Source organism: Polistes dominula, unplaced genomic scaffold (assembly GCF_049000335.1).
Source record: "Polistes dominula isolate Pdom_NZ unplaced genomic scaffold, Pdom_raw_medaka contig_83, whole genome shotgun sequence".
In the NCBI taxonomy this organism is placed as follows: domain Eukaryota; kingdom Metazoa; phylum Arthropoda; class Insecta; order Hymenoptera; family Vespidae; genus Polistes; species Polistes dominula.
Genome location: NW_028301032.1, coordinates 2,674,492 through 2,688,748, shown reverse-complemented (window position 1 = coordinate 2,688,748; position 14,257 = coordinate 2,674,492). Strand labels below are relative to the sequence as shown.

At 28.1% G+C, this 14,257-nt stretch overlaps 2 protein-coding genes and 6 long non-coding RNA genes across 20 annotated transcripts; 5 read left to right on the top strand and 3 right to left on the bottom strand.

Moving 5' to 3' along the window:
• The first annotated feature begins 315 nt into the window (after nucleotides 1-315).
• LOC149031914 (uncharacterized) lies at nucleotides 316-1,839 on the top strand. 2 transcript variants are annotated; one of them, XR_016177207.1, is made up of 3 exons: nucleotides 338-901; nucleotides 1,050-1,257; nucleotides 1,330-1,618. It is a non-coding gene; the product is annotated as an uncharacterized LOC149031914 (long non-coding RNA). The 2 variants fall into 2 exon arrangements; XR_016177206.1 differs by having other exon boundaries at nucleotides 316-901; nucleotides 1,050-1,839.
• LOC149031913 (uncharacterized) lies at nucleotides 1,101-3,605 on the bottom strand. Of its 6 annotated transcripts, XR_016177196.1 has the most exons (6): nucleotides 3,381-3,605; nucleotides 3,190-3,276; nucleotides 3,035-3,110; nucleotides 2,399-2,924; nucleotides 1,853-1,900; nucleotides 1,101-1,746 (listed from the first exon to the last, which is right to left on the bottom strand). It is a non-coding gene; the product is annotated as an uncharacterized LOC149031913 (long non-coding RNA). The 6 variants fall into 6 exon arrangements; XR_016177194.1 differs by lacking the exons at nucleotides 2,399-2,924; nucleotides 3,035-3,110; nucleotides 3,190-3,276; nucleotides 3,381-3,605 and adding an exon at nucleotides 2,037-2,391 and having other exon boundaries at nucleotides 1,101-1,498; nucleotides 1,620-1,746; XR_016177195.1 differs by lacking the exons at nucleotides 2,399-2,924; nucleotides 3,035-3,110; nucleotides 3,190-3,276; nucleotides 3,381-3,605 and adding an exon at nucleotides 2,037-2,391 and having other exon boundaries at nucleotides 1,101-1,498; nucleotides 1,642-1,746.
• On the top strand, nucleotides 3,051-4,183 carry LOC149031912 (uncharacterized). The gene is made up of 2 exons (XR_016177210.1): nucleotides 3,051-3,139; nucleotides 3,722-4,183. It is a non-coding gene; the product is annotated as an uncharacterized LOC149031912 (long non-coding RNA).
• LOC107072175 (uncharacterized) lies at nucleotides 3,846-8,049 on the bottom strand. 6 transcript variants are annotated; one of them, XR_016177205.1, is made up of 5 exons: nucleotides 7,718-8,038; nucleotides 5,574-5,809; nucleotides 5,233-5,499; nucleotides 4,082-5,157; nucleotides 3,846-3,966 (listed from the first exon to the last, which is right to left on the bottom strand). It is a non-coding gene; the product is annotated as an uncharacterized LOC107072175 (long non-coding RNA). The 6 variants fall into 6 exon arrangements; XR_016177202.1 differs by lacking the exon at nucleotides 3,846-3,966 and having other exon boundaries at nucleotides 4,006-4,525; nucleotides 5,080-5,157; nucleotides 7,718-8,049; XR_016177201.1 differs by lacking the exons at nucleotides 3,846-3,966; nucleotides 7,718-8,038 and adding exons at nucleotides 5,964-6,116; nucleotides 6,211-6,317 and having other exon boundaries at nucleotides 4,006-5,157.
• Nucleotides 8,050-8,288: 239 nt separating this feature from the next.
• On the top strand, nucleotides 8,289-9,558 carry LOC149031911 (uncharacterized). The gene is made up of 3 exons (XR_016177209.1): nucleotides 8,289-8,654; nucleotides 9,138-9,337; nucleotides 9,418-9,558. It is a non-coding gene; the product is annotated as an uncharacterized LOC149031911 (long non-coding RNA).
• Nucleotides 8,976-11,015, bottom strand: Rae1 (ribonucleic acid export 1). Its single transcript, XM_015331941.2, has 7 exons — nucleotides 10,862-11,015; nucleotides 10,413-10,700; nucleotides 10,125-10,298; nucleotides 9,967-10,038; nucleotides 9,581-9,862; nucleotides 9,314-9,508; nucleotides 8,976-9,207 (listed from the first exon to the last, which is right to left on the bottom strand). The coding sequence occupies exons 2-7, from the start codon at nucleotides 10,668-10,670 to the stop codon at nucleotides 9,121-9,123; spliced, it is 1,068 nt and encodes a 355-aa protein (XP_015187427.1). The 5' UTR covers nucleotides 10,671-10,700; nucleotides 10,862-11,015; the 3' UTR covers nucleotides 8,976-9,120.
• Nucleotides 9,571-10,570, top strand: LOC149031910 (uncharacterized). Its single transcript, XR_016177208.1, has 4 exons — nucleotides 9,571-9,710; nucleotides 9,781-9,992; nucleotides 10,145-10,336; nucleotides 10,434-10,570. It is a non-coding gene; the product is annotated as an uncharacterized LOC149031910 (long non-coding RNA).
• Nucleotides 11,016-11,157: 142 nt separating the features above from the next.
• Nucleotides 11,158-13,966, top strand: Vps26 (vacuolar protein sorting 26). 2 transcript variants are annotated; one of them, XM_015331940.2, is made up of 6 exons: nucleotides 11,158-11,477; nucleotides 11,619-11,762; nucleotides 12,300-12,694; nucleotides 12,778-12,884; nucleotides 13,309-13,520; nucleotides 13,622-13,966. In XM_015331940.2, exons 1-6 carry the CDS (start codon nucleotides 11,475-11,477, stop codon nucleotides 13,880-13,882), a joined length of 1,122 nt encoding a protein of 373 aa, XP_015187426.1. In that variant the 5' UTR covers nucleotides 11,158-11,474; the 3' UTR covers nucleotides 13,883-13,966. The 2 variants fall into 2 exon arrangements, with proteins under 2 accessions (XP_015187426.1, XP_089030544.1); XM_089174418.1 differs by having other exon boundaries at nucleotides 13,294-13,520.
• Nucleotides 13,967-14,257: the final 291 nt, after the last annotated feature.

Genomic DNA, 14,257 nt, shown 5'->3' with positions numbered 1-14,257 from the left:
CATACTTCTACTACTACTACTATTTCATGCTTCTACTACTACTACTACTATTTCAAGCTACTACTACATGCAACTACTACTACTACTCCTCATCATCCCATTTTCCAAAGGCTGTCATTCTCAGGAGCAAGCTGAATACAACGCTCAGGCCTAAGCGTGTATTGCAACCTGCTCCTGAGCGCAGCCACAGGAGTACTCTGCTTCTGCAGAGTCGGGGTCGCACCCCGATGCGTTGAAATCCATGCGCTTTGCACCTCCCTTTATACTAAATCGGCTATCCCAACGCTACCGAGTTCAAGACGCCATCTCGTAATTATATATGCAAATGAACTGTACAGCTGACATACATCAAGTTGTAATGGCTTCTCCCTCTTGTCAATCTCGCATGACATCCATTACTTTACTTTAAAATAACATTGCCTTTTATTATTTTTTTTATTCTATCTTATTATATACACAAGTGCAAATATTCTTGTTGTTGTTGTTGTTGTTGTTTAAAATCTTTTATAAACTAATGTGCAGTGGTCGTCTATTTATTGTAATATAGTCAAATCTATTATGTGCAATGATTTATTTCTTCTTGAAAGTAACATAACCACGAGACGTGCCAATTTTATCTTTCTAACGTGATATAGCCTCTTAAAAAAATTAATAATTTTCATTATACGTTATTACACATATATGTCTACAAGTAAAGTGGTATTTTTCTTATGCTAACATATCCATACTTAGTGAAATGATTTGTGCTATTTTAATTACATATAACCTCTCTCTCAAGTGCAATGGTTTTCTATTTAACTTTTTACATAACCTTTAGTGCAATGCTTATTAAATTAACACGTTCCGTTCATTATATGTACAACTCACATGGTTATTACATAATTATTTAATATGCTAAAAGGTTTGTGTTTATAATAAATTCAATTCTCTATTAAAATGTTCATGCATTAAAAGAAAAATTCCTTATACGACAAAAAACACATAAATTTGTTTCATAATTAAATTTTACAATAATTAATAATTACATATAATGGTTGATTTCATTAAAGGAAAATTTCAATGGCTTGGATGATAGGATAGGTGACAAAAAAGAAATAAAATTTGACACAAAACGTGGTAATCCAAAGTAACCTCAAGTGTGCAATGGTATACTTTGTAAGTCGACAAGTAACCTTTAAAGTGCAATGGTATACTTTTCCTGTCGACCTGTCCACCTGTACAGTGCAATAATATTCTTTTTACATTTACATAATAATAGTAAGTACAATGATATTCTTCTTAAGTTAACATAATACTAATAATAATAAGTACAATGGTTTTCTTTTGTAGATCACAAACACAAATCCAATGGTTTTCTTCTTAAGCAGATATCAAACATCAAGTTAAATGGATTTCTTCTTAAGGAAATATCAAACGTCAAGTCCAATGGTTTTTTTTTCTTCACAAGATATCAAACATCAAGTCCAATGGGTTTCTTCTTAAGGTGAATTGGTGATCACTGCAAAATAAGAGAAGAGAATAAGAAAAGAATTATTATAAATAAAAACAATATTATTCACTTAATTATGATTGCATCACTGTAAGAAATTTTGTTAATTAAATACTTAACTAAATACTACACTTTACTACACAATACTTTACACAAAAGCACAATGTGACAGCAGGTAGCCATCTTGAATTTGTCCTAGAGATGTGTTTTCTTTCGTCGTCTAGATGGCGATACATATTCTCTCTACCAGTCGGTAACTAAAGTAAAAATTTATGTTAACTTTGAATAAATTAATTATATTATATTAATTCACGTTTAATACGACAAAAATAAATGTATTTTAAACAATATTATAATACTTACTTCTTTAAACAACATCCTATTTTCATTATAAAATACATGATGGTATTTCTACAAAAAAAAAAAACAAATGAATTCATACAAATATATACATTTTTATGCTCTTAGTCTATTCCCAATAAAATAAGTGTACATTAATAAATTTAGTACATATAATAAGAACTGCAAACATTAGAATGTTATTAACCATTTCTTTTCTTAATTTGTGATAACTAGGAAACATTTTTTCTATCTAATATTCTTTTCATAAAATATTACTCTATATATGGTTTGCTTCTAGTGCAAGTATAAACAGTGACATAACCACAACTGCAATGATTTTCTATTTCAGTTAACATAACTTCAAATTCAATGCTATTCTAAACTTTCTATTTCAAAAATATTTCATTAATATGCTAAAATGTATATATGTTAATAATAAATTCAATTGTCTACTAAAATATTTCTATTAAAATGTTCATGCATTATAAATAAAAAAAAAATACCTTATACGACCAAAAAAAAATATAAGTTTCTTAACTTGTAACATTTACAATAATTAATACTTACATGTAATGGTTGATTTTATTAAAGGAAAATTAAATGGCTTGGATGATAGGATAGGTGATAAAAAAGAAATAAAATTTGACACAAAACGTGGTAATCCAAAGTAACCTAAAATGTGCAATGGTATACTTTGTAAGTCGACAAGTAACCTTTAAAGTGCAATGGTATACTTTTCCTGTCGACCTGTCCACCTGTAGAGAGTGCAATAATATTCTTTTTACATTTACATAATAATAGTAAGTACAATGATATTCCTTTTAACTTAACATAATAATAATAATAATAAGTACAAAGGTTTTCTTTTTTAGATCACAAACACAAATCCAATGGTTTTCTTCTTAAGCATTGATATCTTACATCAAGTCCAATGGTTTTTTTTTCTTCACAAGATATCACACATCAAGTCCAATGGTTTTTTTTTCTTCACAAGATATCACACTTCAAGTCCAATGGTTTTTTTTTCTTCACAAGATATCACACATCAAGTCCAATGGTTTTCTTCTTAAGCTGAATTGCCGAGCACTAATCACTAAAAAAAAAGAATAGAATATGAACACTGAATTATTATTGTAAATAAAAACAATATTATTCACTTAATTAAAGCATCACTATTGAATTTTTGTTAATTAAATACTTAACTTTATTGCACATGGCAGTACACGACACGGCAGGCGGCCATCTTGATTGTGTCCAAGCACGATGTATTTTCTTTCGTCTAGATGAAGAAACATATTGTACTTGTCGGTAAGTGAAATAAATATTTCCATCATTTGATGATAACAGCATAATCTTACCAGTCGGTACAATGAAGTAATAGCTAGTACCGCTGCTAGATGGCGATACATATTCTCTTTACCAGTCGGTGATAAAAGACTAATTTCCTAATAAACATTTTTATTAATTGATTAAAAAGTTAATAAAATCCCAATCATTTGTACTATATGATAACAAAATAAATGTATTTGAATAGTATTATAATATTTACCTCTTTACATATTTTTGTCTAGATTAGTTTTTAATAATAGCATCTGCATATTCTTTTTCCATAATAATAGTAATGAAATGAAATACCTTGCAAAACAAGATATTTTTTAACAAATACATCAATTTTTCTTATCAGCCAATGGAAAAAAAGTAATATCTTCTATTACCGTGTGTACATAAAACTTGATAAAAAATTTTGACATGAATTGAATGTCGGAAATATAATAATGTATTTGCCACTTGTGTTATCCGTATATCTTGTGATGATAACTAAGATATACATTTCTTCTCGTATTCTTTTGATAAAATATTACACTATATACATATATTATTTACTCGCAGTGCAAGTATGATAAGAACACAGAGTGCATTAAACTGGAATTGCGTGCAGAATTGAAGTGATGGTTAAAAAATCCCTCATGACTGTATGGGATATTTGGTTATGGATGGAGTCATAGGATTGCGTGGAAAGTTGAAGTGATGGTTAAAGAAAAACCCTCATGATCGTGTGGATTCTCTCCTTTTGAATGGTGTCATTGCTGTGCGTGGAAAGTTGGTGTGATGGAATTGCATGTAAAGTTGTTTTGCTAAGAAAAGGGACAGAAATGTTTAGATAATGCATAAAGTTAAGAGACAAACTAATCCACACATATATTTTAATAATTAGTAAAAATTCGTATAACAAAATACATATAGATGTACCTTAGTAGTAACTAATATTTGTTAAAATAAATTGATATAATGAGAACATCCTGAATTCATCTATATATACTCGGATTTAATAAAGAAAATTATTTTCCTTTGGTTATGACGTAATACTATTGTACCACACACACCAATACATCCCATTTGTAACTATTTTCATCCAGAATTGGCAATCACTAATCACTAAAAAGAGAAGAGAATATGAAAAGAATTATTCTAAATACAAAATATTATTCTTTTGATTATGATTGCATCACTATTGCATTTCTTTAATTAAATATTTAATAGTGCACGTGGTAGTACACGACACGGCAGCCATCTTGATTTTTTCCTCAGCAATGTGTTGCCCGCGAAAATTCAAATAATAAGAAATGTTTTTTTATCATTAATCCGTAACCACAAAATTAATTATTATAATAATAATAATATTACTTGTATTATCTGAAACAATATTTATTTTCAAGTGTGTTTATGTAATATTTTAAAAATAAGTCATAAATATGTTTTTAGTAACAAATTAAATATGTCATTTTGTTGTTGTTCAGTTAATAGAAGTCGATTACTGTAACATGAATTACTACTACATATAATTGTACATGCATCGAAATATTTTGTTACATAATAATTAATTTTCCATGAAATTATATTCTTATGGTCACACATGAGAATTAATGTAATATTTTTTAACTATATATATACACTATCATCACATCAACATATATCTATGTATAGTTTATGCAAAACACTAATGTATTATAAGAAAAGAAATATATGTGTATATATAGAGTATATATTAATGATGATCATGATTGAATTTTTCTTAAGGAAGATGCTGATGATGATGATGATGATGATCTAACATAAAAGACACAGTCATTTTTATTAATTGATTAAAAATTAAGAAAATCTTAATCATTTACTATATGATACAAATAAGTGTATTTTAATAGTATTATAATATTTACTTCTTTTTCTAACTAAATTATTATATTTACCTCTTAACATATTATTGTCTAGATTATTTTTAGTCAGAGCAGCTGCATTCTTTTCGCATAATAATTCACATTGAATCTCTACAAAAAAGGTATTTATTAACAAATACATCACTTTTTCTTTTCAATCAATGAAAAAATAATATCTTCTATTACCGTGTACAAAACTTGATAAAAGATTTTGACATGAATAGAATTTCCTAATATAATGTATTTGCCATTTGTTTTCTTAATTTGTGATAACTGGAATACATTTTTTCTAGTATTCTTTTGACAGAATACTACTGCATATGGTTTTCTTCCAGTGCAAGTATAAAAAGAATAGTGCATTCAAAAATCTTTCATAGTTGCAGTATTGTTGGATTCTTCTTATCAATCTTGATAATAATGAGTAGGCATTTCTAGTCAAATTATTTACCTATCCTGTTAAATGAATCAGTTTATCAATCAGTTTGATATAGGTTTGTTTTTTACAAATACAAGATTGCAATGCTTACCTTTTGACACATTCTTGTCTTGATTATTCTTTGTTACTGCAGCTGCGTTCTATTTACATAATATTATAGAATAAAACTCTTTTTCGGATTACATAATCAATGCAAATCTTCTAATCGTTAGCCGTAAGAAAATGAAATATATATCCATTGATCCAATGGTGTAATGGACTCCTCTTCTTTTGAGTATAACGTTCTTGGATTGGAATTTAAAATATAGATCTGCATGCTGATCTGATCTAAAAATATTTTTAAAAGTAGTTTTTATATGTATATCAAAATAAGTTTGAAGAGAGAAAAATTTTACATAATGCATAAAGTTAAAAAACAAAACAATCCATACACTTTAATAATCAGTAGAATATCGTATAACAAAATAGATACTTTACTTACTAGTATTTGTTATAATAATTTGATAAAGAGAATGTCTGGAATTCATCTGCATTCTCGGATTTAATTAAGAAAATCATTTTTCTTAGGTTATAACATAACACTTCCCCACAGCATTTCATCCAGTTTACTGTTTGTATCCAGAATTGACGATCACTAAAGAAAGAATACGAAACGAATTAATACAAATAAAAAACATTATTCTCTTGATTATTTAATCACTAAGAAATTTTTTAATTAAATACTTTACACTACATATAGCCTGTATTTACGGTATTCAAATTTCATTGACAGGTAGCCATCTTGATTTTGTCCTAGTGGTTTTTTATCTTTTGTCTAGATGGCGAAACATATTCTACTAATGTGGCGATACGTGCCTAGTGTATCGACGCGGCACACTGGCGCCCTTCCTCCCTATGCGGGTACTAGACTAACTAAACCCAAGTTGAACGTAACGGTCGAAATGTAAGTTAGTCCTATATATGGCGTCCAAGAGTTTAGTTGTATCTTGTTAATAAATTTATATATTTTTGTTACTTTAATTGACGACTATCGCGTAAATCTCCAGATCAACCTTTTCCGTTAACCTTGTTCCCCACACTAATCGGTAAGACATAGTAACATTTACTTCCGCTAGATGGCAGCATCATTTTACTAGTCGGTACATTGAAGTAATATCTAGTACCGAGAGATGGCGATACACATTTTACCAGTCGGTAATAAAATATTGTTTTCCTTGTATACGTTTTTATTAATTGATTAAAAATTAATAAAATCCTAATCATTTACACTATATGATACAAATAAATGTATTTTAATAGTATTATAATATTTACTTCTTTTTTAAACTAAATTATTATGTTTACCTCTTAACATATATTATTGTCTAGATTATTTTTAATCAGAGCAGCTGCATTCTATTCCCATAATAATTCACATGAAATTCCTTGCAAAGAAGATATTTATTAACAAATACATCAATTTTTCTTGTCAGCTAATAAAAAAATAATATCTTCTATTACCGTGTACAAAACTTGATAAAAGATTTTGACATGAATAGAATTTCTTAATATAATGTATTTGCCACTTGTTTTCTTATTTTGTGATAACTAAGAGATACATGTGTTATGGTATTCTTTTGATAAAATATTACTACATATGGTTTTCTCGCAGTGCAAGTATAAAAAGAATAGTGCATTCAAAAATCTTTCATAGTTGCAGTATTGTTGCATTCTTCTTATCACAATCTTGATAATAATGAGTAGACACTTCTAGTCAAATTATTTCCTTCCTTTGTGGAATAAATCAGCTTATCAATCAATTTAATATAGGTTTGTTTTTTACTAATACAAGATTGCAATGCTTACCTTTTAACAGATTCTTGTCTTGATTATTCTTTGTTACTGCAGCTGCATTCTATTTACATAATATTATAGAATAAAACTCTTTTTCGGATTACATAATCAATGCAAATCTTCTAATCGTTAGCCGTAAGAAAATGAAATATATATCCATTGATCCAATGGTGTAATGGACTCCTCTTCTTTTGAGTATAACGTTCTTGGATTGGAATTTAAAATATAAATCTGCATGCTGATCTGATCTAAAAATATTTTTAAAAGTAGTTTTTATATGTATATCAAAATAAGTTTGAAGAGAGAAAATGTTTAGATAATGCATAAAGTTAAAAGACAAAATAATCCATATATTTTAATAATTAGAAGAATTTTGTATAAAAAAATATATACTTTACTTACTAGTATTTGTTAAAATAATGTGATTAAGAGTACATCCTGAATTCATCTATATTCTCGGATTTAATTAAGAAAATCATTTTTCTTAGGTTATAACATAACACTTCCCCACAGCATTTCATCCAGTTTACTGTTTGTATCCAGAATTGACGATCACTAAAGAAAGAATACGAAACGAATTACTATAAATAAAAAATATTATTCACTTGATTATTGCATCACTCTAAGGATTTTTTTAATTAAATATTTTACACTGCACATAGCCTGTATTAACGGTATTCAAAGTACATTGACAGGTAGCCATCTTGATTTTATCCTAGTGATGTTTTATCTTTTGTCTAGATGGCGAAACATATTCTACTAGTCGGTAAGACATAGTAACTTTTACTTCCGCTAGATGGCAGCCTAAACTTACTAGTCGGTATAATGAAGTAATATTTAGTACCGATAGATGGCGGTTTACATTTTACCAGTCGGTAATAAAATATACATATCTCACACCCTATATGTTTTTATTAATTGTTTAAAAATAAATGCAACTCTCCCAATCAATTTTTATATGAGAAAAGTAAGTTTATTTTAATAGTATTATAATATTTACCTCCTCTTCTAACAAAATTATTGTATTTGTAACATGTAAACATATTATTGTCAAGATTATTTTTAGTTAGAATATCTGCATTCCATTCGCATAATAATTCACAAGGAATTCTTTGCAAAGAAGATATTAATTGATATAAATACATAAATTTTTCTTGACAGTCGATAAAGAATAATTTCTTCCTATATTGTTTAGAAAACCTGGTAAAAGATTTTGTACAAGAATAGAGTTTTCTAATAGGATGTATTTGCCTTTTGTTTTCTTAATTCGTGATAACTAGGATGCATTCCTTCTGCTAATCTTCTGATAGAATATTACGGTATATGGTTTCTTCCAAATGTAAGTATAATAAAAACAATGCATTCAAAAATCTTTCATTGTTGCAGTATTGTTGGATTCTTTTTATCATTCTTTATAGTAATGAGTAGACACTTCCAGTTTACCTCCCCTATTGTATGAATCAGTTATTAACTCCTTCCCTACGAACTTTCTCAGAAATAACCTAGCTTAGGAGGGTAGTGTGTTTGTTTGTTGTATGGTTATAGAGATATCTATGAACAGTCAACGTCTATGTTCAGGAGATCTTAGAACCTTTTTGCACACTTTTTAATCAATTCATGATATTAGTATAATTAAAAATAAATTTAACAATTAAAGAAATATGGATCTTTATATTTAATTAAATCACTCTTATTGGTACTTTATATCCAAAACTGTAACAGTTATATTCATCAATTTAATTAATTATTAGATATTAATATTAAAATTACATATATTAAAATTTCTAATAAAATTTTAATCAAAATTATGGCGTTCCTTTAGCTTTTAATTCCTCATAACATGGCCTAAGCAATATACGATTCTTTTTTGCTGGATTGTAATATTCGTGACCCTGTAATGCAAAAAATATAATAATAAAATAAAAATATAATTTATAAATGTTATCTAAGTAAAATATAAAAAGCAAAATTTCTTGGCGCAGAAAGAAAAAATCATACCTTCGACCAGTCATAAGAAACTGCGTAAGCAAATATTTGTCCATTATGATTAAAACAACAACGAACAATTGGTTGTTCCATTGGTTCTGATGACTTTAACTTAGTTCTAGCATCTTTATCCCAGAAACCGAAAGTACCATCTGCACCAACGGTAGCTACCGTACCATGAACAGGATGAAAAGCTATATCATTCACCTATAACGATAACAAGAATGATGATGTCTAGTTTTAAAAAATCCTTTATTTATTTCATATCACTGTACTAACTGCATAAATATCCTGGTAACCATTTGGAGACGCATTTATCCTGTGACATTTGAAAGTAAAATTGTCTTTACTTGTTTGATTCAAATGATGTATGGCAACGCGTCCTTCTGTGCTTCCAATAGCAAATCCGGTAGGTATTTTCTTTTTATCTCTAAAAATGGCTACACAGCGATATTGATATTTTAAGCTTAATTCAACAGGCTTAAATTCACGTGGACTTCCCTCTAATTGGTAAACAATTAAGCCACGACCTGCTGTTCCTACTACAGCCATAGGATAATCCTGTAAATAATGTTAATTATTAAAAGTAATAGACAGTTAAAGCAAGTACGCTTTGAATAATTGAAAAAAAGAGAAAGAAAAAAAGAAAATATGTAAATACGTACTACAGCGGCGCAATAACATCTTTCAGGTAAATTAAGTGTCATTGCTGGTTTTGAGTTTCTTAGATCCCAAAACTAAAAATATACAATTAATAAATAAATAAATAAATAATAATATAAATTTAATATATAATATAAAATATTGAAAAACAATCAACAACTTTTAATGTTTTATCCCAAGAACCGGTCATCAAGCAAGAGTACGTAGTTCCTTTAATCCAATGACAAGTTCTGATCGGAGCATCATGAGCTGCTACAGGAATGCTTTGATTTGAAGCTAAATCCCAACATTTAGCAGTTTTATCACACGAAGCCATAAATACCTTGGTTCCGTCCTAATTTGTGAAAAACAAAAAAAAACAAAAAGAAAAAGGTAATATTGCTCCCTCTTCATATACTAATTAGTTAACACCGGTAAAATACATTTATTAAAAAAAAGTAATATTTACATCGCTCCAACAAACATCTAGTATGGGTGCAGCCATAGATTGTATCGACTTGGGAACCGTTTTACCGGATTGTTCAACCTCCCAACATCGAACATTGCAATCCCAAGAACCAGCAACTAGAAAATTCTGTTGCAATGCGGCAGGACTGAACTTCAAACTAGAAATAGAATCGTCTGGCGGTGATACAACCTCGAAATCTTGCATAGGATTAGCCAACGTAGTTGCTCCTGATCTTATTGTCCCAGTTTGATTAAACATTTTATTATTTTGACGATGAAATGATCTATTCTAAAATAACAAAAATATAACAATATATCTTACAGTATATTACACAATTTTATATTTTCTTTCAAACAAAACACCATTATAGTTGTGTTTATCTAAGTTAGTTTCAATTACAATACAAATTTAATATAAATAACCAAAAGAAAAACACTTTCTCGAATTACCTTTTATAAAAAATATCAATTAAATTTTCACCCTTCACTATTACACATTCACTTTTTATAAAAATGATTACATACAACAAGTAATGAATGAAAAAACATAACCTTCTTCGTCTAAAGGTTTATTGGTCGTCTTACTCTACCTCGTGATAATGAGGTTAAGTGTAAACTGAATTTCTTACCAACATTTAATCATTGAAATATGTGTTCTGGACAAATAATATATCTAATTCTAGGGATTTTTTTTTTAAATTCTCTTTCAAACAATAATATCGTACATTTTGTTACATAGGTGTAATCTCTTTTAGTGTAATAAAGTAATACATTTAATACACGATACGCGATTCTAACAATAGGTATCCGTGGTTTGATATTTAATGGTGTGAGTGGGGGCTAACTGGCAGCCATATTGGCTACTGGTGCTACTACTGGACTTTTAAGAGAAAGTAAAAAAATAACCACACTTTTTTCATAATCTACATTAAGGAAGAAAAAATGTTGCTCTGCAGGATTTTCCATTGACCTTGTAAACTTTGTTTAATCTGTGTGAATACACAATAGTTGTGTAACGTGTTAATCTCTATATAAGTGTACACCCCTTTTTAAACAAAAAAAAATGGTACGTCTTTTTTTTTTTTGCTTTTTCTAAGCGTCTATTTGATATCAAATTGTATTCAATTTATTAAAAATATTCATATGACCTATATATATATATATATATATATATGTATATTTGTATAATCTTTTTTTTTTTTTATAGAGTTTCTTTGGATTCGGTCAATCTGCTGACATAGACATTACTTTGGATGGTGCAGAAACCAGAAAGACAGCAGATATCAAATCTGAGGATGGCAAGAAAGAACATCATTTACTTTATTATGACGGGGAGGCAATATCTGGAAAGGTAGGAGTTTACATTTGATAGAATTATCAGCTATATTATTCCTATTATCATAGGATATTCGAGTATTCAAATGTGGTGTGTGTATGTACGTACATGTGTATGTGTGTATAACTTGAAAAATACTTTGAAGGTATATGTCCCCTTAATGTCAAAGCGTAATAATTGACTATCAATACTTGACAATATTTTTTTATTCGAATGTGCTACTTATATTCGATTATAAAACAATCATTGATCATTGATGTTAATTGTCTTAATATATTATGTATATTAAATACTGTATATTACTAATATCACATTTAATTAAAAATATATTTTTGATATTGTTATCTTATATGAATAAATGTATGAGTAAAGTCTTGGGTGTATAATTTTTTGTTATTAAAAAAAAAAAAAAAAAAAAAAAAAAAAAAAACATGATCAGTATTATTCAAACGTGTATTAACATCATGTTACACAAGTAATTTAATTTTAGATAATGTGTATTCTACCGCGCGTTACATATGTAATAAGATTATATTTTCTCATTGTTTGTAGATTACCATTAGTTTGAGAAAAGCTGGTAAGCTAGAACATCAAGGTGTTAAAGTGGAATTCATTGGGCAGATTGAATTATATTATGACAGAGGTAATCATCATGAGTTTATTAATCTGGTAAAAGAGTTAACCAGGCCTGGTGAATTAACCCATAATACTGTATATACGTTTGAATTTGCTAATGTTGAGAAGCCTTATGAAAGTTATACCGGTTCTAATGTGCGGCTTAGATACTTTCTCAGAGTGACAATTGTTCGAAGGCTTAGTGACATTGTTAAAGAACTTGATCTAGTTGTACATACTCTTAGTTCCTATCCCGATATGAACAATCCTATTAAAATGGAAGTCGGAATAGAAGAATGCCTGCATATTGAATTTGAATACAACAAAAGCAAGTAAGAAAATGAACAATTTCAACTATATATAATATATAAAATAATTAGAAGAATACGTGATCTTTTATTAATTTTCTTTCTAGATATCACTTAAAAGATGTTATCGTGGGTAAAATATACTTTCTATTGGTCAGAATTAAAATTAAACATATGGAAATTGCCATTATTAAACGGGAAACAACTGGTTCTGGTATAGAATGTTCTAGCAGCTCTATTTACTAAGATATTTTACTGGGGATTTCGATTTAATTAATATGGTACAATATATATACATATATATATACAATAATAATAATAAAAAACATATTTTATTCAAATACAATGTTTCGAAACAATTTTACTTCATATTGATAATTTGAGTTTTTAATATCATTATAGTAATATCAGCTATTTCTCATTAGTACATTTTTCTAGTCCTCGTTATGTTCTGATATATTTAACCATATTAATAAATTATCTTGCCCCGTATAGCGAATAGATCATTATTCATGATTTTGTATAATTTATAAGCATGCCATAAAATGAAAAGGAAAATGATTTTATTTTTTATATAGAATTATTAGTATGTCATGGGTTTTATTACTAAAGTTATATATTAGAATATATATTTGCAGGTCCGCATACATTTACAGAAAATGAAACGATAGCTAAATATGAAATTATGGACGGTGCTCCAGTACGAGGAGAATCCATACCTATCAGAGTATTTCTAGCGGGTTATGATTTAGCTCCTACGATGCGTGATATTAATAAAAAGTTCAGCGTTAGATACTTTCTCAATTTAGTTCTAATGGATGAAGAAGATCGTAGATATTTTAAACAGCAAGTAAGTTGATACACGTGTATACTTATTTTTGTAATTCTATATAATACTCACTCAATATTGAATATTGAAACTTTGTTTTATTTTTGATTTTGATCCGATAGGAAATCACTTTATGGCGTAAAGGTGAAAGAAGTAGAAAATCTCAAACTGCGTCTCCGCATATGCCGTCTCATTTAGTGTCAGCGGAAACAGGATTTCCACAAGGTGCCGCACAAAATGGACCTCCATCGGTGATAACGACCACAGATCAATTATCAACTAATGTTAAAAATATAGAAGAAACTCCAGCTCCTATGGAAGGTATGACACGTGAGGAAGGAGACGGTGAAGGAGAGAAGGAAACAAATCCAGAAAATAATTAAATTGTGGAAATAATTCAGTTGTAAATGAAATCAATAAGTAGTGGACACTATATGAAAAAAAAAAAAAAAGAAAAAAAAGAAAAAGAGTCAAGTACATCTAAAAACACAGTGCAAATGGATAAATACTTTTCAAAAGAATTTTTCCTTGCTCTGAAGTAGGGAAAGTTTTAGTAAACGAAAATGACGAAGCTGCGAATAAAGTTGTAAATATTTTTAATACATATATATATATATATATATATATATATATATATATATATATATATATATATATATATATGCATATATATATATATAAAATTAAGAAATGTAAATGAAGTAAGTGCAGACTATTGATTAAAAGTTGAAAACTATTGAAATATATAATATACTAGT